Raw genomic sequence first — 26292 nt, 5'->3', positions numbered from 1 at the left:
GACCCTGGAACTGGAGATTTTCTACCTTTAAAAGAATCCAGGAGGAAGACCTGGATGAGGAGCACGAATTCCTTCCAGGAAGACACCAGTTCACAGTCAGCAAAGAAATGTCAGCCTAGAAATCTTCACTAATGTGTTACAAATACACTAGTTAATTTCTTGATGCTCAGCATAGGTTAGAGGTAGGATTGTCGGGAGTCTTTAGTCAGTTCCTATCTTTAAGCATTGACTCCACTGGCTCTGGATTGGGTTGGGCAACACTATTTCTACAGTTCTTTCTGGTTTGGTGACTTAATGTTTGAAGATGAATTTTTGTTAAAAGAGTCTTGCTTTGTGGCAGCAGCATTAGCAAACAGCAGTACGACGTGTTTCCAGTGTTGGGGAAGGGATGCTTTGGATGTACCTAACCTCTGATGGGTGGTCGTCTGCATTGCTCACAGGAGCCGAGGTCCAAGGAAGGCAGTGACTACTTTGACAGCCGCTCAGATGGACTGAATGCAGACGTGCAGGGGCCCTTCCAGATGTCTGCTTCACTGTGGTCTGGGGGCTCAGCTCAGATCCTGCCCCAGAGAAGCGAATCCGCTCATGCAATTGGCAGCGATCCCCTCCAACAGAACATTTATGAGAATTTCATGCGGGAGCTGGAAATGAGCAGGACCAACACAGAGAATGTAGAAACGTCCACAGAAACCGCAGACTCCAGCAGCGGGTCCCTCAGCTCTTTGGAGCAACTTGATCTGCTCTTTGAGAAGGAACAAGGGGTGGTCCGAAAAGCCGGATGGCTGTTCTTCAAACCCCTCGTCACTTTGCAGAAGGAAAGGAAGCTCGAGTTGGTGGCCCGGAGGAAGTGGAAACAGTACTGGGTAACACTGAAAGGTAGGTGCCTTGTTGACTCGAGGGGGCCACTGGAATCATTTCTTCCAGCTGTGCCCTCTCCCAGGAAGCACCAGTCAGTCCACGGTTGATTTGTGTCAATGTGAAGGGATTTGATACAATGTCTCCCGGCATGCTTTGCTACAGATATTTTCTCACACCTGGAGAATATGGCTTACGTAATATTTGTATGTATTATTCATTCTAGTACATAGTGATTGAATTTGATAGGTATAGCTTATTATTTTTTAGGTATTTCCATACCATTCTTTAATAGTTTTTCTGCATCTGGGGGTAAAAATATTCCAAATAAGTAACCAAATGCAGATCGTGAGTGTCCTGTTCTTCACAGGTATCCTCACCTTATGCGACACAACATCTGGATGTCCTCTGACCTTTATCAACTGAGGAAGTCTAATTGTCATCATCCCAAACAAATGCCCCCCCCCTTTTTTAATGTAAAGGAAATAGGAGTAAGGATTTGTTTTGTTAAGATTATGAAAGTTTCTTGGAAGCATTGCCAATTAAGAATGGTAATTGCCAGGCTCCCTGCGGTTGCGTAGATTGGAAGTGATCTTAATGTCCTGAGGAGGAGCGAGGCTCCGAGTCAGCATGGTGTGATTTACACGGATGTGAAGACGGTTTACACAGATGCGAGCAGGCGGGGCAGCCTCACAGTCACATGTGCTCAGTCATCTTGTGACTCCGTCAGAGGTACTGAGTGTGGTGTTCAAAGCCAGACCTCATTATCGGGTGACCGCCTTCCCCGTCCCGGGGGGAAAGCAGAAATGGGAATCCTCTCTGCAGACGCTATGTGTGGAAGGCCTGAGCCGTCCCACAGGGCTCCTTTCTTGCTACTCCCCACTCCCGCCCCCACCCCACCTTGTAGAAATTATGAGATGCCCCCACCCCAGCCTTGGGGAACTGGTGCCATTTCATAATAACTCAGAAGCCTGTCTGGAAAGGATGCACTTTGGAAGGCATTTTGCCTTTAAGTGATGCTTTTCCCTAGCAAACTGGATGGTTTATAATACCCAAGTCCCAGTCCTGTTTTCCAGCTTGTGATACATTGTGGCTGAGGAAGGGCCAAGAGCTCACCTCTCATTTGGGCATCCTGGGGAGACAGGTTCTTAGCCAAATGACGGGCGAGATTTGGAGAGTTGGAATAAGGGGTTGAACCTACCAAGATACAGTTTGAAGGGATACGTTATGCTCTCAGGTTTAATAATCAAATAACCATCCAAGTACAGGATAGGGAACTGTGGCCGCCAAGCATTACAAGGAGATTTGGGGGGCGGGGGTTGAGCTGTAGGCCGTTTCTTTTTTCTTTTCTTTATTTTTAAAAAAGATTTTATTTATTTATTTGACAGAGAGAGAGATTACAAGTAGGCAGAGAGGCAGGCAGAGAGAGAGGGGGAAGCAGGCTCCCCGCGGAGCAGAGAGCCCAATGCGGGGCTCTGTCCCAGGACCCTGAGATCATGGCCTGAGCCAAAGGCAGAGACTTAACCCACTGAGCCTCCCAGGTGCCCCTGTAGGCCATTCCTTGAATGAGTTTCCAATGTGATGAAGTCAAGATAAAAGTAAGTGCGATTTAAAAGAGTGGATGTGATCTTTGGCTTCCTTCTTCCAGCTGTCCCGGGTTCTAGAGCCGCAGCGGTCTCTCCTCCCTCTGCCCTGGGTGGAGCTGGCCATCCTGTCCTTGGGGGCACGATAGTGCAGGAGCCCTGTTTGTTAGCAGATGGGGCTTCTTGAATAGGTTCGACCTGAAGTATCCCTGATTGGAGACGGGAGGGAAAATGTCTTCTCAGGAGAGCGAGCATCTGGGACTGATTATGAATCACAGTCCGAAGCCGCCTCCTTCTGGCGTGTTGTTTGAAAGCGATGCACTTGACTCCGTATGAGACGTGTATCTGTTTTGTGTTGCTTTTTTAAAAAAATTGTATTTATTTATTGTATTTATTTTTTAATGTAAAATTTGTTTGTTAAAATGAATGCTTTGGGAAGTCATTCCCTGCCTGTTTTAATGGCTCTGAAACACCCCCTCCCCCAACTCCCACTCCAGAGGTGGTGGAGGCCGGTGATGGTGTGTGTTTGTCTGTCCATGACCTAACCCCAGCCGGGGGGTTAGAGCCATGCTATATGGTGTACATTTAGGAACATTTAGCTTGGAGAAGGCCAGGAGTGGGGTGGCCGTGAGCAGCAATCCTGTGGAAGGGGTGCTGAATTTCTTCTCGTTCCCCAGGGGTTAGGATGGCAAGCTGATTCCGAATTAGAAGGACAGCAGTGACCAGAGCCATGAGCAAGTGGCAGGAGGCTCTCTTCCTGATTTCCCTGCTTCTGAAGACATTTGTGCAGAGCCAGATTGTGGGAGGCTTCCTGGGGGAGGAGATTAAGGCAGGTTTCCCTTAGAGCTGGAAGAGCCCACCTCCAGGGTTTTCCATCCTGGGGCCTACCTACCTGAGGCCTGGGGGCTCCTGCCACTGACCCCCGTGGCGGGGACGGCCCTGAGTTGTCTGACTGCCCCAGGGTCTGCGCTCTTGCCTGCGCTCTGCTGCCGTGGTGTTTGCTCCTAAAACCCTTTAAGACCCATGGAGAAAGGGTGCTTTGTAAGTGTGAATGTTATCAAGCACACATTCCTTCCTTCCCTTTGCAGCCAAGGAAAGTTATGCGATAAAGATGTTTTTTTCCAGCATAACCTTTTCCATGTGGCTTTCTATACCTCTTTCCTCTGGGAATTCACTAGGCTGAGTTGAACTTTCTTGGCTTGGAATCCAAGTTGTAATGTTTGGACTTAACTGTTTGGTTTAATCTTAGTTACACACACACACACACACGTATATATATATGTATGTATACAAGCATGTACATTTAAGCAGAATTATAAATTCTTGAAGTATTTATGGTGTTTTGGAGAGAGCAGCTATAAGCACTAGTTGTATACCTGTGTCATGTGTCAAGTGTGCTAAGGGCATAAATGTTTTCTAGGGCTTGGAGGATGTCATTACATTTTTAACAAAGGTAATGCTGCTTTCCATATGTCTTCCAGTGAATCAGGAGAGGGGCTCCTGCCGTAATTCGGGGATCCCAGTGGTTTTGCCATGCATGAGGGGGTGGTGTGATGAGTGTGGCTTGAGAGGGTGTCGAGAAAAGGTGGGTTTCAGGAAAGATGAGACGAACTCCCTTTTTCCGCTGGTGATACTTCTACTGGCACGTCATCTATTTTCGTACTTTTGCCGCCGTTCTGGTCTGTTTTCTCTTTCTGCTACAGTGGCGAGAAGAACCCCTGCTGGCAGCCCTCCAGGCCAACCCCAGCTCCTGGCAGGGACCGGGCAGGGCTGCTGGCTGCAGCCCTGAGTGGGGGCCACGGGGACGGGAGATGCCACAGACAGGGGTGCCCCACTTTCCCTCAGCCTTATCGCCCCAGCATGGGAGACACAGATGAGGTTAACTTTGATGTAATAGATTTACCACTGATTTCCTGTTTCTGTAAGTTCAATAGCAGTGAAATCGTGCATACTGTTTTCCCTCCTGGCCTGGGTCTAACATGACATGTCCTGTTTTGGTTTCACGCTGCCACGGTAGATGGGGCGTTTGAGTTGGCGGCATGTTGGCATCTGCCCAAGGTTGTGTTCATTTCCTCTAGATGTCATGACTCAAACCACAGCCGCTGGGCGTACAATGGTGGGGAAGCTGGGAAGTGAATGTTCACCGATTGGAAAGAATTTGGACTGGGCAGAACTGGCGTGGGTCTGTCACCTTGACCCTGGCCCTTGGGTCCCCAGGTCATGGCAGGTTGCATACATAGCAGCAGTCAGACAGGCCTTTCCTGATGGAAAGATTTGGGAACATTGTTTCTAAGTGCATCAGTGGCTGGAAAAAGACTGGCTCAGCCCTGCAGGAACAGCCCTGGTCGGAGACTGCCTACTGTTTTCCCTTCTGGAAGTCTCTCTTAGCCTCAGTGTGGGTGCCTTTTGTTTGCAGGAAGAAAGGTTGCTAGAGCGTCTTGAGATCGTTAAGCACCACGGAGGGGGAAAGTGTCACGATGCTCTTTCTGAGGGCACAGCTACCTGCCAGCATCTTGTTCTCCTGGCTTCTGTGCTGCCCTGGGTTCCATGATCTGAGCTTAGGTGTCCAGATTAAGATGTGGATTTTCGAAGGAGGAAATGACACTGGCTAGCATGAAATGGGTTTTTGTTTTGTTTTGTTTTTTTAACATTTAGACTTTTGTGAGTGAGGACTTCGAACTCCGAGGGGCAAACACTCATGCACTGGACCTCATTCATTGGCTGTGCGGCTGAGAGCAGCTGGTGCTTCACATCAGCAGGAGAGGCTGTGCAAAGCAGGGGGATGGTGACCTTATCCGCCGTATTTGGATGCCAGGGCTCAGCACGTGAGAAGTGCTCAGAAGTGTTTATCAGATGAAGGTTTTTCAATAAGAGAACATGCTTGTGAACATTTTAGAATTTGCTTGAAAGCTATGTCTAATAATTATAAGGCACTCCTAATTATCAAAGTAGATCCTTCATAACTTCTACCCACAATAATTCATTAGCTTATAGGGGAAAGCTAGGTATTTGCAAGCATTTTTGTGTCATATTTTATTTTTTTAAAGATTTTATTTATTTAGGTGACAGAGATCACAAGTAGGCAGAGAGGCAGGCAGAGAGAAGGGGGAAGCAGGCTCCCTGCTGAGCAGAGAGCCCGATGCGGGGCTCGATCCCAGGACCCCGGGATCATGACCTGAGCTGAAGGCAGACACTTAATGACTGAGCCACCCAGGTGTCCCTTTGTGTCATATTTTAAAATCAAGGGATATTTAGTTTCATTTTCCCCTCTTAATCTAAACTAGTAAAATTCATAGTGTTATTTCCTCTTACTGTGCGGTAAAAGAATACACTAATGTTAAATTATTTTATGTGGCATTTGGAGAATTAACTGGGTGCTTTCTCATAAATGGCAAAGTTCTGCAGGTTTTCTTGTTACCACCAGTTGTAAGTATAAGAAGCTCCCTCATTTAATGAACATGGTTGTTCTCTCTGCATTCGGATTTCTTAAATAATGCAGTGCCGTGGTCGAGAAGGAGGGCTCTGGGGCTAGCGCCTGGGTTCAGGTCCCTGCTCTGCCAGAGTCCAGCTGTGGGACCTGCACAGTGGTATAAGTCCTCGGGTTTCTCATTTGTAAAATGGGGTTAATAATAACCACACCTGCCTTCTGGGGCTGCTGTGGGGACTAAATGAGCCATTGAAGAACTTAGAAGAGTTTCTGACAGAGTAAGCAACAATAAATGCTTGGTATTGTTATTACTATGACAATATGATATGTTTACAAAAACTTCTCCTTTTCACCTGAGTTACGCTAATAAAACAAGGCATACTTTGGGTACCAGAATTTCCTTTTGTATTACATCGTTGATTGTCTCATTCTATTCCCCCCCGCCCCCCCGCTCGCCCTCCCTCCTTCCTACTTCCTTCCTTTCCTTCATGTGTCCCTTACCTTCTCCCTGCCTTCCCAGATCCTCAAGACTGTGACAGAGATGTAATTTGCTTCTCTGTCTTGTAGGTTGCACCCTGCTGTTCTATGAGACCTATGGGAAGAATTCCATGGACCAGAGCAGTGCCCCTCGGTGTGCACTGTTTGCAGAAGACAGCATAGTGCAATCGGTCCCAGAACATCCCAAGAAGGAAAATGTGTTCTGCCTCAGCAACTCCTTTGGAGACGTCTACCTTTTCCAGGTACTGCCGAACTTTCTAGACAGAGGTCGAGGCGATGGCTTGTGTACTAGGAGGATGAGAAGGACAGAATGAAGAGGCATAGTTTACCAATGGAATAGAGTTAGGCTTTGGGTTGGGGCTTAAGAGAACCAGCCCCTGCTTACCGTCAGGTGGCATGGGGCCCGTGTTCATCCAGTCGTTCATACAGCAAGCATTTCTTGGAACACTCTTCACGTTCCAGGCTGTGCCCCCTGGAATGGTCTTGAGGATTTGAGGAGAGAAAAACCGTGGTCCTCGTTCTGGCGTAGCTCACGGTCTGGTGGTGCAAGGTCTGAAATTCTCTGAGTGGAGACTCTCAAGTGAAGCCTACAGAATACAGCTAGGAGAGCTTTAGATTTTTCCCTAGAATCCCAGGAGAAGTGAAAAAGAAGCTTTTCAGGAAAGCCTTAAGGACAAATGCTGTAAGGTCTCATTTTCCAGTGGAAGTGGACTCAGGATGTTAAGTTTCGAGTTGTCTCCCATTACGATTTTTAGCAGTTTTCTAGCAGATGCAACGTTGACGAGCATGGTGGGATGCCAAGCTCGTCATTGTGGTATTGGTGTCAGCCTTAGGGGTGAGATCCTGGTGCTGCTGCTGGGTGTGTGCGCCATCTTGGAGAACTACTGAACTTCTCTGAGCTATCGATCCTTTAGTCAGTAGGATAACAGTAGCTTACGGGATCACATTACGGGTCAATAATGTGTATGTGTTAAGTGCTGAAGAAATTCTAACCATTGGTGCTGTTACTGATGAACTCAAAAGGGGCGGAAGTGAAGGAAGTAAAGTATATTTCTGAAGTGATTCCTGGGCTAAATTGAGTGCTGTGTGTAGACCCAGTGCTGCAGGTTCTGTCTGACCAGAAAAGCTCAGGGAAGACTCCTAGGTCCTTGCTTCAGGAGTCTCAATGACATTGGTCCTGGCTATTCTCAGGAGCCCTGCAGAATTGCCTAGTCTTCTCTCTGCTGACTTTGGGAATCTAGGATTCTCTGCACAGACAGGATTTCCTGTTGCCAGTACCAGGTGAACTCACTGGGCCTCTAGTCTTCTTGCTGTCCACTACTTGACTTACAAGATCCAGGGCCTGAGGTTTGATTTTCCTTCTCCTCACTTACGTTTTTAAAGCCAAGTAAGGAATTGCCGTTAATCTGAATTGTAGGGAAGGTAAGAGCATTGGATTAAATCTGCATGGACTGGGGCGCCTGGGTGGCTCAGTGGGTTAAGCATCTACCTTCGGCTCAGGTCATGATCCCAGGGTCCTGGGATCGAGCCCTGAATTGGGCTCTAGGCTCAGTGGAGAGTCTGCTTCTCCCTCTCCCTGTGCCCCTCCCCCCTGCTCATGCGCTCGCGCTTGCTCGTGCTCTCTCTCCCTCAAATAAATAAAATCTTTGAAAGAAAAATTCTAAACATCCACATGAACTTCTCAGGGGCAAGTATGAGATGAGTATTTTGTGATTCAGGCAAAATATCCTTAGTTCTAAGAAATTCTCCCAGTAGGTCCTATTGTATGATCCCAGAGATCACTGGACGATCAACCCACAGCTTGAATGTATGTGGTTTTTCTGGATATTGAGGGAGCGGAAGGGGTTTTCAGCCTGCTAAGAATCGTAGTAATTTACTTATTCTGCTTTATTGAGACTCGCCTTATTTTCAAAATATTTTTCTTATGTGGAAAAATGTGTATAGTCACTGTGTCTGAAGTTAAGTGAAGATCAGAGAAAGAAGAACCCTTATGTATGTTCCCGGTGCTTAAAGACAACCATTTTAATGTTGTTCCCCCTGTGTTTAGGCCACTAGCCAGACAGATCTCGAAAACTGGGTCACTGCCATACATTCAGCTTGTGCATCCCTTTTTGCAAAGAAGCATGGGAAAGAGGACACGGTTCGGCTACTCAAGAACCAGACCAAAAACCTCATTCAGAAGATAGATATGGACAGCAAGATGAAAAAGATGGCAGAGCTGCAGCTGTCCATCGTGAGCGACCCAAAGAACAGGAAGGCCATAGAAAACCAGGTACTACTTATTTGTGGTTTCTTTCCTTGCTCATGTCACGCGCCACGAAAATCCGAGTTGGGGTGCAAATGGCGGCAATGTTCCTTACCCCTCTTGGGGGAGATCGTTTCTGTGGCTTCTTGTTGCAAGAACTTAACGGCAGCACTTTTGTGACATTGGTGATGGGATAGGCTTTATTTCCAACCTTTGGTGGTTGTGTATATCCAGTGGAATATTTGCAACCAAGTCGTTTTTCATAATTCTGATTAGTTCCTTCTTGCCTGGCTGATTTTTCTCATATATTGTCCCTTTCAGACCAAAATTTATATAATAAAACCACTAGAAGATTAGACAGAGAGGATTCTAACAGAGAGGGTGGCTTTGGGAAGTATGGTTTAGTGTGACACAGCTATTTCCATCTTTGGGTTCCAAAAAACCAGTATATATATATATATATATTTTTTCTGTTTATAACAGATATGGTGCTAAGGAGAATGATTTCTCTGGTCTAGTTCCACTTCCATTATCAGAATGAAATAGCTCGTTTCTGTGTTGTTTGCATTTTGGAGGAGGAGAAGCAGCTTTTGAATATCTGTTTTCCTTTGCTCATGCACCCTAAGCCCATGGACACATGGCCATGAGGGTTCTCGCATCTCTCTCTTCCTAGATGCAGGGTCTTTAGACGGTTAATGAGGCAGTGGCTCAGAGGACAGGTGGACATGGGGAGAGCTGTTCGTTGGTGGGGTGGCACTGGTCTGGATGTGCGGCTACCAGGGTGCAGAGGGACCCTACCGAAGTTTCACGGTTAATATGGAAAACCTATTTCAGAGTATATAATTTCCATAATTCTGTAGAACCTCAATGAGCGTATACTACACTCCTGAACTGAACTGTTCTGAGGATATGCCCTTTATCTAAAGAGTACCTGGGAGCACAGTCCAACTATATTAACAGGACCTGAGAAGAGGGTTGCCAGGCAGACGGTGGGGAGGTGGCAGGTGTTGGGGAGTTTGGCAGGAGCACCACGGCGGAGGAAGTGCCGCCACCAGGAGCTCACCCTGGGTCCCCTCTGCTCTCTGCCTGCACCTGTCGCGGAAGAGTGAGGTGCTGAGGCCAGTCCCCATCACCCAGCTTTCAGTCTCTGTGGTGTGGAGAGATGTGATGCTGCGTCAGGGTTACCTGGCAAACCAGAAAGCTTGCGGGGGAGAAACGGTCGTCTCAGTTTTCCGTGTACCGCAGCTCACGGGTGGTCCTGAATTTCGAGGATCCGGGAGCCGTGCTAGTCTGTCTATCCTCAAAGGTGAAACTCATGGATTGCCGTGTCTCAGAGTGTTCAGGTGCCCCAATAAAACAGTCTCGGGATGACCATATGGGGGAAAGTGTGGTTATAACTTCTACCGGCTCTCTGAAATTCACCTCTGAAGCCATACTTTCTTCCTCTGAAGGGACATCCACCTTGAAGTCTGTAGGTCCTTACGTAATCTCAGACGTGTAGATCCAGCGAGAGAAATGGGAAATCAGGCAACTTTCAGAGGCTCCTGGCCTGCCCACCCCATCTCCCCCCACCTCTTTTGCTTCCCTTTTCCTTTTTATGGCCACAGGAAGTCCAAGCAACCTTAAAAAAAATGCATTTTCATTAAATATAATTTTATTCCATTAATGCAGTTTCATTAACTGTAGTTTATAGTTGGCAAACAATTAATTTACGATGTCTGTGGGAGGGGAATTACTTTCACACAAACTGGACTCACACCCGAGAGTCTTTGATGGTTGGATGGCCTAAAGAAGCTCTTTCAATTATGACTCGCAGCACGTTATACATTCTTTGTCAGAATCATTACTAGTTATTTTAGGCACACTGTCCTGACAGGACTAAGTATTCAGTGCCCCCCTCCCCCCCTTCCCTGGGTCCCCCTTGCCCCTATGCACACAGCTACCTTCCCATACTGCACTGGTGCATTTCTGGTACGAAACCACTGGCAGTGACTTTAGGAATTCCACTTGAAAATATTCTCCCCATCGTACTGGCAGTTTCTAAGGTTGTCTTTGAGTCTTGTTTTCCCAGAGGGCTTTGCGGTGGGTGTCCGGAATTACATTTGTTGTGCTCACTGTCCTTTGCTCGTTTTCCAGATGGTTGTAAAGAGAGTTATTAGCGCTTTACTTGCCGACACAGAGAGTATGAAACGTAAAGGGGGATAAAAAGCACATGCTTAGATTTATTTTTATGAGATGATCTTTGACTCGAGAATGTTATGCGAAGCTACAAAGGCAAAGGTATTTTCAAATCAAGACCAGTAAGAACATGATCTCTCAAATATCCTGTAACTATACGTTTTTTCCTAAACGACCTTTTAAAAACGTCTTTAACAGAGCAGTAGTGCTTTCTCCACTTACCACTTAAAACTCGCAACGTCACTATATTTTATTTTACATAAAAGAAAATATTTATGTAGCGCTTTGCTCCAGAGACCCCAAGAACCTCAGATAGAGTCATTTATAGCCCAATAAGAGCAGAACTTACGGAGTACGTTACATCACGCACGGTAAAGTCTCTGGAACAGATTTTCTTTGTAGTGTTTGGGTGGAGAAGATCGTTGTGTGCCCCCTTTCCAAATAAAAAGATAAAACGACACTGTCATAGCAGTAATGGCTGGGCTTCAGAGCATGGCACGGTGACGTGCTCTGCTTGAAAGAGGCCGTCCCACGGGCTTGTCCCGGGGCCTTTTGGAGATGCTGGGAGGCGGGCAGGGTGCCGCGGCTTTCACTTGAGCATATCCAATGTGGAGCAGACCGTGCGGCCAGCCACATGTCGGATTCCTTTTGAAGTCCTGAGGGAGGAAGAGCTGTGAATTAAGTCCAGTTAGAACTTTATTTTCCTTCCCCTTCGTTATTTTAAACAAGTAAACAGGGACAAAACCTCACTACCCTTTGGCGGTCTTGCCCCCCCTCCCCCCGCGCCCAAATGGCTTCCCTGCATCCTGATGCATTCTGTCCCCGTCCGTCCCCCCCACCCCCCCCACGCGCAGTGGCTCATGAGGCCCCGGTGTGGGGAGGCAGTGAGCATGGGGCAGAGGATGCAGCGGGAGCCGCAGGCTGGGGCGGAGGGCTCGGGGCTGCTCTGGGCTTTGTGAAACATGGGCTTCCTTTTAAATATTTACTTAAAATTTCAACCTGGTAAAGAGGATGGATGGAATCTAGGCAGTTGGAAACTGTGGTGAGGGGGAGGGAACAAAGTGAATGAAGCCTTGAGGAAAATACGGTATGGAGTGTGTGTGTGTGTGTGTGTGTGTGTGTGAGAAGCCATTTGGGGAATAAAACACTGGAGAGGGAGGTGTTGATGAAAGAGGTCTGAGGAGATGAGGCCGGATGATGGAGGTTCCGGGCACTCCATTTAGCTCTGTGAATGTTTATTAAGTGCATCTCTGGGTCCGGCAAGTGTGCACACACTGGGGAGTCAAAGAAGATGCTGTTTTGTCCCCTGGGGCTCTCCATCTAGCGGGGTGCCAGTCAGTGAAGCATATTATTGCAACATAATTTGGTGACTCTAGAGCAAATGATATTCCAGAGGGTTGTGGAAGACAAACCAGAAGTTTAGCCTCCTGTGTAATCATGGAAGACTTCCTGCGGGAGGGATGCCTGGATTGCTTCTTGAGAAGTGAGGAGTTAATAAGGAACGGAGAAGGGAATGCCAGGCCAAGAGTCAGCATGAGCAAAGGCAGAGTGAGACGCCATGGTGCAGCCTGGCGGTTTGATTTCTCAGGCACACAGTGTGTGGGTGAGGGATGGAGGGTAAGTCGGACTGTCTTCTCCCTTCCCTGGACCGCTGCGGGGGCTGTCCGTTTTCCCTTGCTCAGATGCATCTTCCATAGGAACCTGGAGTGGTTGCATCTGTAGAGCAGATCTGATCCTATGATTGCCGGGTTTAAAAACCCTTTAAGTGGCTTCTCCTGCTTGTGAGATAAAGCCCTTGATAACCTGTCCTACCTTTATCTAGCAGTGCCCATATCGGCCCTCACTGGGCTCATCCCTCCTCATCTGTGAGGAAGGGTTCAGGGGTTACTTCCTCCTACCTTCCTGCCCACTCCCCCAGGGACCTCTTTTATACCCCATAATTCTTGGGGTCTCTCTCCTTGCCCTCATCTCATTGTTTTCTAATTATCGCCTTGTGTTTAAGGCTACTCCTGGTCTGAAAATTGAGCTCTTAAAAGATCTGTAACTTTTCCATTTCTGTATCCCTGGTGCTTTGCCAGAAGTAGTGTGGGAGTGGAACTGAGTCTCCTCCCTATGGACGCTCAACGCTGGCTCTGGGCTTCCTTCCCTCAGGCCTTCCCTCTTTCATCCCCAGCTAAGGTATCCTCTCTGTGGCCTCACTTCCCATCCTCATGGCCTCTGAGCTTATTTATCAAGGCTCCGATCTCGGGCCATGGTGGTGTGTGATTTCATGGCAGCCACGTGAGGTAAAGCTGTATGTGTCACTCATTTGATAGATGAGTGAATAGACCCTGAGAGAAGTTAATACATTTTCTTTCTTTTTTTTTTTTTAAGATTTTATTTATTTATTTGACAGACAGAGATCACAAGTAGGCAGAGAGGCAGGCAGAGAGAGGAGGGGAAGCAGGCTTCCCGCTGAGCAGAGAGCCCGATGCGGGGCTCGACCCCAGGACCCTGGGATCATGACCTGAGCCGAAGGCAGAGGCTTTAACCCACTGAGCCACCCAGGTGCCCCTAAATACATTTTCTAATGTCACAGAGCTGACAAGTGGGGGACCTAGGATTTGACCACAAATGTGCATTCCTAACCACTGGGCTGTATTGCCTCTCAGTAACGAATCAGATTGTGTTTTTCTTGCTGATTAGTCATGTGATGAATGGTTTTGCATAAAACTGAGATTAGTTTTTATTTTTATGTGTTATATGAGTGTGTGTGTGTATAATATATAATATGTATATATATGTATGTATATTTATTTTTAAGTAATCTCTACATCCAACATGGGGCTCAAACTCACAACCCCGAGATCAAGAGTCACATGCCGTATTGACTGAGCCAGCCAGGTGCCCCAGAATTAGCTTTTTTAAAATTTAAGATTTATTTATTTATTTTAGAGCGAGATAGAGCACGGTCCGGAGGAGCAGAGGGAGAGGGAGAGGATCTTAAACAGACTCCCCACTGAGCCTGGAGTCCGACATGGGGCTTGATCTCACGATCCTGAGATCATGACTTGCGCCAAAACCAAGAGTCACATGCTTAACCGACTGCGCCACCCAGTTGCCCCCCTAAAATTTGTTTTTAAATGATTTCTATAACTTGGATTTTTGGGCTCGATTTGATGGGAAGCGTATTTATTTTAAAATGGAGTGAATTTTATGGTATGTGAATTCTATCTCAGAGGAAAAAAACAAAACACATTCTCTAAATCTTAGTTGGTTGTTCTAACCACATGTTAACTTCAGTGTAATCTGTGTCACATGATGGATTCTTCTGAGAAGGGTAGGTTGTAGTGCTTGGGAAATACTACATGGGAGGTTTTCATCCTATTTGCCAAAAAGGAAAAACTAATGATCTTTTGGGACAGATCTTGTAAGGGACAAATGACCAAATACTATGATCAAATGACTAAATGATAGAAAATATTTTTCTAGGGGTGTTGGGTGTGGAAGGAATGTACTTGTCATCGTTTTTATGTATCACTTATTCATCTGTTATTTTTAGCATTAGGCTTCCTCCTCCCTGCTCCCCACGTCTACAGTGTACCATGACTCTCTGACCTCATTAGATGACTATAGCCGTATTAGCAATAGAGGGGAAACTTCTTGCCCTGTGTTTGTGACAGAGCTTAAAAGTGGGAGTTTTCCTCCTTAATTTTGTTCTTAGTACTTTTTTCTTTTGCAGTGGAAGTCAGTTCCTTAGAGTGAGTTCTCTTCGTGTCATTTTTCTGTTTAGTGCAAGACATTAGAAGAAATGAAAGCTCAGTCTACATAGAAGTTGAATGTTTATTTTCATGTCCTGATATTTATCTTAAAAAATAAAGAAATGTCTAGGGACAATGATCAGTATTTAAGGAATTTAGAAAAAAAGGGGGAAAAGCAGTCTTGGTTTAAGGGGATTGATTTTAGGCATTTTAGTGTTTGATAATCGAAAAAAATCTCCAGAAATTCCCTGATTAACATGACGTCAGATAATGTTACTGTGTTAGTGATGATGGTGATGGAAATTTCCCAACGTAAAATTGTAATAGCTACAAAGCTGTCTTCTGTTTCTCCCTTTACATTTATAAAAATGTATCTTTATCTCCTACTTTATCTCATAATTTTGATAATTATAAAATATGTTTATCTTTTTTGTTAATGCTTAAAATTTGGGGGCACCTGGATGGCTCAGTTGGTTAAGCGTCTGCCTTCAGCTCAGGTCGTGATTTTGGGGTCCTAGGATTGAGTCTGGCGTTGGGCTCCCTGCTCTGTGAGGAGCCTGCTTCTCCCTCTCCGTCTACCCCACCCCCTGCTCATGCTTGCGCACACACACTCGGTCTCTCCAATGAAATTTAAAAAAAAATTGCTTAAAACTTGGGCTGAGCTTTGCACATCAAGGTTGTAGAAGGCTGAAACACAAAACGTTCAGTAAAAATGGAGCACCCAAGTGAGAGGGTAGATAGTCTTGTATCCTTCCATGTTGAACACCTGGGGATTTGTGGGGAGAAATAAAGGTAGCAGTTAGATGAAAATGTGCATGAGAGTTGCTGCGGTAGGTCTCAGAAGTGCACAGTCACCTGCTTTATGAGCGAAGGGGCCTGTGATTCAGGGGCTGCATTGTGAGTGCTTGATAGAGGCTGATTCCCCCATGCTGCTCCCCTCAGGGTCTGCTTGGGGGCCTTTGCTACTCTGGGAGGGCGAGTCATCCGCCCTCTGGGGGCTCCGTGTCCTCTGATGGGAAACAAAGGTGTGGTAATGCCATTGCCCGCAAGCTCCGTGCGTGTGGTCACAGACTTTCTCAATGTGACGAGCCTGTCTGAGCTTGTGAATCTGCCTTTGTGCTTCCCCCCTTCCCTCCAAGTAACCCAAGCATCTGAATCCGTGTCTTCACCACACTCTCACCCGGTGTTCTCCACGGTCCTTCTCTCAACTTCAGTGAGTCTGAAAAATTGGATACTTCGTTGTTTCTTACCCAACCACAAATGTTCATTTACCCTCCATGGCGGATCGTCTCTAAAAGAACCATGGCCTTCAAAACGAGAGAAATCGTCTTTCAATATAGAACAGCCGTGTGGCTGATGATGACGGGCTCTGCTGTAGAAATCTGCAGAGGTGAAGGCTGGGTCCGTCAGGCTTCTCCAGAGAAACAGAGCCAACAGGATATATGAGAGAACAGCATAAAGAGATTTATTATAACGAACACAGTCGCACGACTGTGGAGACACATAGGTCCCGAGATCCGCAGTGTCAGCAAGACTCAGGAATGGTATCTTCCCGTTCCAAGACTGGCAGACTCCGGGCCCAGCCTTGGAATGGGGCCCCCAGGGTGGGCTGATGTTTCAGTTCCAAGTCCAAAGTCAGAAAGAAAAAAGCCAGTATCCCAGATGGAAGGCCACTAAGCAGGAGGAATTCTCTTTTCCTTGGAGAAGTGTTGGCCTTTCTGGTCTGTATTCAGGCCTTCAGCTGGTTGAAGACGCCCGCCCACACTGGGGAGGGTCATCTGCTTCACTCAGCCTACCCATCTAAGTGTTATTCTCATCCAAAAACACCTTCACAGAAACACCCAGAGTAATGTTTGACCACAACTCTGGACACCCGGTGGCCTAGTCACGTTGACGCCTGTAGGACTAACCATCACAAATGCTGGGTCAGGATGAACATAGGAAACATTGTTGAAATGGAGAAGTCATAAAGTCCCTTCTGGTTTGTGTTTTTCATGAAATTTAATTTTAAAATGACCTCTGCCATGTACAACATTGATTGAGACACCAGTTCTCTTGAGACATAATCACATATGTTAATGAACTTCTTCATCTCTGTAAGGTCTGCTTTAGGCTCTCTGGATCCCCTAAGCTCTTCTTCCTTCCAAATGATGTTAGCATTTGAATCCGTTTCCTTCTCATGGATTTACCTGCATTTTGTCCCGACTTTTGGGTGGAGATGTCCAGCCGTGCTGAAGATGATCACAGTGTTAATGGCAAGATTTTAAGACTGCCTCTGTGTCGTTGGCGGGGAATGGTCGTCACTTTCCAGTGATGTTTTGATGTGTAGTCACATAAATACATTAGGTGATGCCTTTACAAATGCTTTGTGAACTGCAGAATTCCCCGAAAATATAAGTGTGTCATCTTCCTCGATCTCTCGTGATTGGCATAGACCCGGATTTTGTTTTACGTTTTTTGTCTTTTTACTCCGCCGTGGATGGCATGGGCTTCTTTCTTTTATGTTATCTGACACCTGATGGGTTTTCTGTCCTCTGATGCTTCCATCCCCAACACAGCCCGTAGAAATTATCTTGTAAATGTTTTCACATGTAGATAGAAAGGAGGGATACGCTTTAATACACCGCCCAATCTGGAAACATCTACATATTAAAAGACAAAAGAAGGTGTCTGTAATTGTGGGTTTTTTCAGGAAATCAGCTAGAGAAGGTATTTGAGAGGCAGAACTGGGAGTATAGTTTTTCCCGTGGCTTACAGCTCCTGGTAGGTGTCAGTTTATGGTTGTGTGATAACCATTTGTTACTTTTAGAATCTAGACTTCTCTAATGTGGCAAGATGAAGAAGAGACAGTTTGGACTGGCTTCTTAGTCCAGAGCTGTGTCCTCACAGAATTGCTGGAGGTGGTTTCCTAGACATCCTACTTACCGGATAGATTCCTCACATATCTGGACTGGGCATGTTCATTGAGAAAAGCCAACAGGTCCTTCTAGTATTCACGAAAGGCCGACACCAGCTGGCTATCACATCGCTAACATGGATGTACAGAAGCTTACACAAGGTTAAATTTGCTATGGAGTTTGAGAATCTGGGACTTTGTAGCTTTGCTGACAGACCGTGATGAACCAACAGATCATTTTCGATCTGGTAGCCATTGTGTTTCTTCCATGTAGAGAAGGTGCACGGTGACCTTCCGACGAACTCGATCCGGAGGACTTGGAGTGGGGGCTGTGTGAGAGTAGCCGGAGTTTGTGTTGCTTTCCTTTTGGGAGAGACTGAAGGGACCAGAGTGTTAAATGTTGGAGACCCTTCAAAATACCATTTATCTGGAATTAACGATTGACCTAGAAAGTTTGCTGTGAAGAGTTAGAACCTGCCTGGAGGCTAACCCTGGCCAAAGCAGCGATGCAGCTGGTGCGGGTGAAGTGACATGTGCACCCTTATGACAAGCCTTCACTGCAGACCCTCTCCTGAACGTGGAGAAGCTCTGACCGTCCTTGAGAGGGCAGCTTTCCGCTCTGCCGCTGAATCCCTGTGTTGGCAAGTTACTAGAGCCTTTTTCACCTTCTGGTTTCTCTTTTTAAATAAAGGTAAATGTGTTTTGATCCTTGGCAGGAGGGAAAGTGGCCCTCAGAATTTGACCGTCTTCCTTTACCAATTGATAACTTCAATTTTGAAGAAGAAGCTCACTGACATTTCATTGGTGTGAAAATGCGTTTTAATTTCATTCAGATGTAGAGACGGTGATTATTCTCTAATATACTTAAAATTGGAGTAGAAGCTCTATTTGCCTTTACCCCTGAAGTCCATTTGCATCTTACTGAGTCATTTACTCAGAATGCACAGCGTTCACGTAAAAGACACCGTGTCCGTCATCCAGCATCTGTCTGTGTGCAGTTTAGTTAATCTGGTGTAAGATCAGAGGCGGGCAGTGTATAGGGAAATTAAACAAAGTGAAACAACTACTTACAGTTGTGTATCCTGCCTTTGGTTGGCACGACTTAGCGTGCTGGAGTTCTCCAGAGGTCATGGTGGTGTGGCCTGGGTTTGGATTGCGACCACCGGCTTTGTTCTGTTTCGGGCCATCCTGATGAAGTCTGGTGCTGTCTGACCCACTGTGTCTGGGTAGGAGGGCTTGAGAGGGGGTGAGCAGGGAAGATTCATTTCCACCATGCAGCAGCGGCTGAAACAAATTGTTCCTTGAAGTTTGTGAAAGGGACCGTATTTTCAGTTGGACTCGTGAAACCTTCTCATTTTCATTTCAATCACCCCTGTTCGTTCTTAAACAGATCCAGCAGTGGGAGCAGAACCTGGAGAAGTTTCACATGGATCTGTTTAGGATGCGTTGCTATCTGGCCAGCCTACAAGGCGGGGAGCTGCCAAACCCCAAGAGCCTCCTGGCCGCCGCCAGCCGCCCCTCCAAGCTGGCCCTCGGCAGGCTGGGCATCTTGTCAGTTTCTTCTTTCCATGCTCTGGTAAGTTCCTGGGAAAGGCTGTGTGGCATTCAGGGGGGATTGCAGATGCTCCCCTTTTCCCAGTGGGTCGCCTGTCAGGTGTCCTGTGACTTAGCCCAGTACTGCCCAGGGGGTCCCTGGGGCTGGGCACTGTGGGGATGGAGGGTGGGAGGCAGCCCTGCTCCAGGACACTCTAGTTCTCTGCTGCTGCTTCTAGGAACCCAGCGACTTGTAGACAGGAAATAGTCACCTCTGCGTCTGCCGTTCTGTCCGTTTCACTTCCTTCCGTCAGGAGGGTGGAAATCCCTGAAGAGGGCCAACGAGGGTATGAAGAATGGAGAGGCTGAGGGAAGAGGGTTTTGTCCGTATGACACAGAGCCCTGCTGAGTTTTCCACAGCGGCTCCCGGGTGGCTGGCCTCCGTGGCGAGCACGAGCCCCAGCCCGGGGGGTCTGCGGGTCATTTTGCCGACCCCACTGCTCACCCTGGAGAGATCAGAACATTGAAACTCGGCTGGCGTTATCCAGACAAGAGGTAGCCATACGGTGCGTGCGTGTCTGGTATGTCAGACACGCAGTAGCTTTTGGGCAGAAGTGATGACTACAGAAAGCAGGGCTTACTTCTGTTCAGGCAACAATGAATTCTGTCACCCAGATAATATGCTTTAAGATATTTAAACCTGTGTTTTTAATTAGGTATGTTCTAGAGATGACTCTGCCCTCCGGAAAAGAACACTCTCACTGACCCAGCGAGGAAGAAACAAGAAGGGTATATTTTCTTCATTAAAAGGGCTGGACACACTGGCGAGAAAAGGGAAGGAGAAAAGACCTTCTATGACTCAGGCGAGTTCCTCAGGACCGGAGGGACAGCAGACTTAGTGGGAAATCCTGGACAGTCAGCAGATCGCGAATGTTCAGCAACTGTTAAGAATGAGATAGAAGTTGATTCAAAGGAATGCAGTCTTGCCAGGGGTTTTTTCCAAAGGGGAACACACAGGTCGCCCCGCTTCCTGTTGGCACTTCCGAAAATGCATTCACACCTTGCTCACAGCTGCAGCTCCGGGCACACAAACGTAGTCAGAATCGTCGCCTTCAGAATAGTTTTTCCTCCAAGATTTGATATTAAAATAAACGTGTAAAATTAATAATAGAATAACGGCAACCAAATTCCGTTGATAGTGGTGGACACTTTTCTCACTTAACTTTATGACACACAGGAGGCGTTTTGTCATCAGATTTTAGAGACGAGAAGCCTGAGACATGGCGAGGTTAAGTGCCTTCCTCACCCTTGTTCCCATGGCGCCCGTGGGGCGGGGCTGGCTTCGACCTCCCTGGACCTAGGGCTCTGCTATACTGGGCTTTTGCAGCTGCTGATTGTCCTAGAGGAAGGACACTTGTTTTAATATTTTATTTTAAGTAATTAATTTTAAAAAGAGTTTATTTAATTGAGAGAGAACACGAGCAGGGGCAGAGGCAGAAGGAGAGGGAGAGGCAGACTCCCTGCTGAGTAGGGATTTCCCCATGCAGAGCTGGATCCCAGGACCCCAGGATCATGACCTGAGCCAAAGGCAGGTGCTTAACCGACAGAGCCACCCAGGTGCCCCTGTTTTAATATTTTAAAAATAATCTGAGCCCTCATCGCTGAAATAGGGCTCATGTATAGTGAATTGTCTTCAGAACATTTTGAATACTTCTATCTGAAGTATTTCCTAATGACATTAGTAGATAATGAATTTTATGTTGCAGACCAGTATGCTTTAGGATTATTGTTTTTCCAAAGGCTGTTGAAAAGCTGAATTCTTCATGTGTTAATCTGATCCTTTAAATGGGAAGGAAAAATGTGATGAAGTCTGAAGAAATGCTTGGTTGTACTTTTAACATGTTGTTGTTCTGAATAGGCTTCCAGTGTTAGAGGGTCACTTCTGGAACTTGATTTTCTGATTTTATATGGATATTTATTTGCTTGTATGTCCTAGTTTTGGGAATTGTGTGAATCACAGATAGAAGCCACTCTTTTGACCTGTTTATAGCCCTAGCATCATAAGGGAGGAGTGGTGGACAAAAACACACAAACCCTCTTTTCCATGGCCTCTGTTTTGCATATTCCTATAAAATTTTTATATATTCCTATACATTGGAAAAGAATATTATATTTAAAAATTGTGGTTCGTTGTAAGTGGGAAAATACTTCATTATAGATGGTAGTCACCTATATACCATTGGCTAATGCTAGGCTTATATTTTTGAATTGAACTTCTATGAATGTATTTGAGACAAATTTTGGTTTTAATCAAGACAGTCAATCCTGTCTTGATAATGATAAATAACTTGATAACTTGCTTCTTTTTCTTAGATGTTGACATTCAAACAATATCTGAGCCTAATATGGTCTTTATCCCATCTGATGTGGTAAATGTTCTTAATGTAAGCTTTCTTGAGAAGCAAAAGCATTTTGATGAACATTTTTGTTTTAAAAAGATAGGAAACTAATTAGTGTTTGTATTTATGTAACTGAATGAAGTAGAGGTGGTAGGTATCCATAAATGTTTAAATGGCCAGATCTTTAATGTTTATAACTTCAGTACAAAATCTAGAAGATGAAAATTAGAAAAAGGAATCATTCCTTGTCCCTCTACCCAAACACAACTGCTGTTAATAGTTAGGTATATTTCTTCCCAATTTCTGTTCTCTTGTTCTGTGCACATTCAGAAAAGATTGACAAACCCAACTTTGAGCTGTTTTACCTCTTGAGAAATGGGTACTTCTTGGTTAAAAACAATATCAAGAAGATCTAGGATTGCTGAAATAATATACAACATTATAGAAAAGTAAAATTTGTAACCAACTTTTCCTTCAAAGTTAAAACTTTAAATGTAGTAGAGTAGTAATTAGTATAAATTGTGATGTGAAGATCCTATAAAAGGTTATGAAACATAAAAGTTTAAATACTGGAAAAAGGTAGCTGCCAAATGAACATTGCAGAGCCATTTCATTAGCCTTTTCCACTCCTGTCCATCAGGTATTTGATTCAAGTGGCAGATAGGCATTTTCTGGAACTTAGCTTTCTTAAAACTCCCAATAACTCCAGTGAGGGGACCATTGCTGTGGGGAGCAGCCATCTTGTTTTACACTGATGATGCAAACGCTAATCGGGCAGTGCTAGTTCACAATCTTTACATGAATCTGTTGAAAATACATTTAGAATTCATTGTTAGTGTATAAGAAAGCAACTGATTTCGGTGCATTGATTTTGTATCCTGCCACATTACTGAATTGCTGTATGAGTTCTAGTAGTTTGGGGGTGGAGTCTTTGGGGTTTCCACATAAAGTACCATGTCATCTGCGAAGAGAGAGATTTTGACGTCTTCTTTGCCAATTTGAATACCTTTTATTTCTCTTTGTTGTCTGATTGCTGTTGCTAGGACTTCTAGTCCTATGTTGAACAACAGTGGTGAGAATAGACATCCTTGTTGTGTTCCTGATCTCAAAGGGAAGGCTGTGAGCTTTTCCCCATTGAGGATTCATATGGTCCCTAGTCGGCAAATAAGAGATATTCTCAGAATGCTAAGCAGTTTTGAAGATATCTAAATTCATGGTAACCCTGTCTTAAAAGTGGCATGGCTAGTCTAAGATCAAAAGAGCAACTTTTGTTTATACTTCCCTGTTGCTCAGCAATACTTAACCTTCTTTGAGAGTTTGGTGAATCCAAAATTGCATGTTCCTCTCAGGGCGGTTGGAGATCTTCACGCAGACAGTCCCTCCAGGTTGTGAGTCAGTAGCCTTTGCATCACCAAGTGCTCTCAGTAGAGCGGAGCACAGGGTCCTTGTCTAGACGCCAAAAGTTTCTGACTAAATGACTCAGAACCATTTCTGAATGGGATGATGGGAGTGGGCCAAAGATTGTCTGGATGAAGTTATGCTTTTCCTTTGGGGTTCTTTTTCAAACCCGCACCTTCCCCTACAGCGGTGTTTCATGTTACTGAGCAATTTCTCTGTCTTCCCCAAATTGTTTTGTCTTGAGTTGTATGTCCAGTAAACCTCTCAACTGTTTGTAGAAGTTGAAACCTGATTTTTAATAGGCCTGGACAAATTTAATATGCTTTTGCAGAAGTAGGCAGTATTTAATTAATTGGGATAATTTGGCCACTTGACAATTTAGTTGGGAAACACTGAGGAACGGTTGAGTATTACGTTGTTGACGGGTCCTGAAGGGAGGGTAAGGGAGGTAATTTCTGGTGATCCTAAAATTATACAACACAGACAGCTACCTCTTCTGCTTTCCTGTGAGCTTGGCCTGGACTGTGGGCCCCAGAGCTGTCCAGTATGCTGTGTTATTGTCAACACTGCTCCTAGTGGGCTGCTCTCCCTACGGTGTCCTGAGGTGGGGTAGAAAATCTCCACTCAAAACCCCATTCCCTTTCACCTTCCCTTTTCAGAAGTCAGGGGCTGCAAGAGCTCGGGTATGAGACAGAATGGCTTATGCCAGGGTCCATGTAGCTGTTTGCTTCTCTCTGTTCTTGGTGCTCTCCTCCTCTTAGATCGGACCAGCCATGGGGCCACAAGGAAGCCAAATCCAAACCTTTTTTTTTTTTTTTCTTTTTTAAGATTTTATTTATTTATTTAGAATGTGAGCAGGGGCAGGGGAGGGTAGAGGGAAAGAGGGAATCTTAAGTAGATACTCACCCCTCCCCCGCTGAGAGCCCCATGTGGGGCTCAGTCTCACAACCCTGAGGTCATGACCTGAGCTGAAATTGAGAGTCAGATGCTTGACCAACTGAGCTACCCAGAAACCCCTCAAACCTTCCTATTTATAAATCATACCAGCAAACTGTCAGACTTATAAGTGAATATAATAATTTCAGTCCCCTGCCCCTTTACTTCTACACACCTGTGGAGCCTATTTCAAAATCCAGACCAAATTACCATCTTTTTTAAAAAACTTGATTAACAAAATTGTATCATGATTACAGGTTTCCCCACGAATCAGAAGGAGGGCATTCCTGTGAAACCTTTCATAAGCCGAAGTGGCAAATACCATTAATTTATCTGGAAAAATTTTGAGCATTCCTAGAGCCAAAAAATAACTTCTTGGGTTTTTCTGATACCTTGGGGCACATCTCACGAAAGGATACACAATATGTCGAGGTGTAAAGCTCAGATGCTCAGGGACCCAGTTCCGGGATCCGTGGCTGGATCTCACCTGCAGGTGTAGCCCCAGGGAAGGACCTTGGCTGTGCCCCTCTTGCTGCTGGGGTGTGCGTGCTGTCCCTACAAGGGCTTGCTGCTGCAAAACAGACGCTGAATATGTGTTTGCTTTTCACCTGACTTCATCAAAGTGAAAATCTTCTGCGGACTTTTTTCCCTTAGCTATAACAGGCACAAACACAGATCTTTCAGGAAAGCAAAGTGACACAATGGGAACTACAGAAAAGCGGGGACACGTCTACTTCTTTGGTCTGCTTCCTCTTACCCTCAGTGATGCAACCATGTTGTGTCACCCCAGCAGGCTTGTAATTGGGACTCTTGCTCTGTATAGTTTGTATTTTGTGATTATGTATTCTCAGTCCATAGCGCACTAAGGACAGAGTATCACTCACCACATCTGCCTGTTGTCCATATTAGATGCAGTCCTTTAATAGTCGTTGAGAAGTCATGTTTGTTGTGCAATAAAAAAACTGTGAAGTTTGTATCTCTTCTGTCGCTAAATAATTTAAAATTCTTACTTTGAATGTTAAGAGATTCTTTCACAAAACCATTTTTTTTTTTTAACTGAAGTTACATCAGGCTTTTTAGGGAGAAATTTTGCTTAAAAAGCTGTTGATGGTCAGAATTAAGCTTAGTGCTTATTTAAATTGTGCTCAAATTACCAAGTGATCTTCTTGTAATTTAACTGACAAGTCCCAGCGGCACTATAATCAGTGAGAGGAAAATATTGCATCTGTTTTTTTAAAACATATACACTTAAACATTTATTCCTATTTTAACTAAGAATTGTCGCTGATATAGGGACACTGAATACATTCTTTTGACATGTAGGGCTTCTTTAATTGTGTGTTTGTCATTTTTGGACGGCAGAACTCAGAAAACTAGGTTTAAATTGACTTGCGGGTGGAATGAAGGGTGTTTGTTTTTTGTATCTTTGGGACTTAACATTCTGCCTGTTGCTGGTTGAATCATATTTTACTAGTTTTCCTCTGCGGATCATTGTTGGAGTTTATTGATAATTTGCACAGACCATCTTCTTGATATAACCAGCGTATGGCGTCCGTTCGTGATACAGAAAGGCAGCCATTCCCGAGCGTTGGGAGGGAGGGGTCCCAGGCGTCTTTTAACTATTCCACTCTAATTGGGGCACCATGTAACAGTCCCAACAGTGAGTCATCCTAATTCAAAATCTGTTAAGACTGGAGTAAAGCCAGTCTTATTTGAGCATTTTTGAAAGGACATTTTGGCGAGCCCAAAATGAAAGCTTTTCATAGCATGCTTCTTGATGAGTAATAATGAGTCTCAAGCAGAGTTTGAAGGGAGGTGTTTGTTACTGGGATTGTGACAGCACATCCCCCGCTGAGGCTCTGGAAGGCAGCTCCCCCAGCAGCTTCATTGCAGAAACTGTGGGCCTTGGCTCTTTCTCCTGGAAAATTGGCTTGGGGTGTCCCGACTTTCTGTGGCTGCGAGTGAATGAAGCATTGTCCCATGAGTCATTAGCTCCAAACTGGAAAAAAAAAATGCTAATGTTGGTTTTTTAAATGGAAAATAGGAATGAAATCACTTACTCTTGACCATAGCGTAGTAATCTGTTTAAGTGGGACCCTGCGTAACATGCACGCACGCACGCGCGCACACACACAGACACACACACACAGACATGCACGCGCGCGCACACACAGACACACACACACACAGAGGTACATAGATAGGTTTTTGTTTTCCCTTCATATCAACTGATGTTTGGGCAGCAGCCCAAGAAGGAGATAAACACTTTGTCTTCCATGACGTTTTGCTGTTATTCAGAAAACCCAGGGCATGTACGTCCTTTTGTGTTTTCTCCTCATCTCACTTGCTAATAGACTTTCCTTTCATCAACGACTGTGGTGGAGGGCCCACTGGTGACAGCCAGATTGTGATTTTGCTCCTCACTTCCCTTCAGTGATCAAGTAGTAATTAGAAGCCATTTGATCCAGAAGCATCTGCTGTGAGAACATGCGGAGCTTCAGTTTTCTCTCCTTCAGGCCCACGGAGCGTGAGTGACACGACCATTGATGGAAGAGAGTAATCATTGATGCCTCCGTAGAAGCGGCCCGCGAGGAGGGCACGCCC

At 45.5% G+C, this 26292-nt stretch overlaps 1 protein-coding gene across 1 annotated transcript in view; it reads left to right on the top strand.

Annotated features, from left to right (window-relative positions):
• The window catches only part of TIAM2 (TIAM Rac1 associated GEF 2), a 111643-nt gene that overhangs the window by 7995 nt on the left and 77356 nt on the right, over positions 1-26292 (top strand). Inside the window, exons 4-8 of the mRNA XM_080807247.1 lie at positions 441-876; positions 6433-6605; positions 8411-8635; positions 18813-18998; positions 19672-19818. Coding sequence (XP_080663373.1) covers positions 441-876; positions 6433-6605; positions 8411-8635; positions 18813-18998; positions 19672-19818 — 1167 coding nt within the window. The remainder of the gene's footprint in view (positions 1-440; positions 877-6432; positions 6606-8410; positions 8636-18812; positions 18999-19671; positions 19819-26292) is intronic.

Source organism: Martes martes, assembly GCF_963455335.1.
Source record: "Martes martes genome assembly, chromosome: 6".
NCBI lineage: Eukaryota > Metazoa > Chordata > Mammalia > Carnivora > Mustelidae > Martes > Martes martes.
Note: the sequence above shows the minus strand (reverse complement) of the source record. Positions and strands in the feature narration are given on the sequence as shown.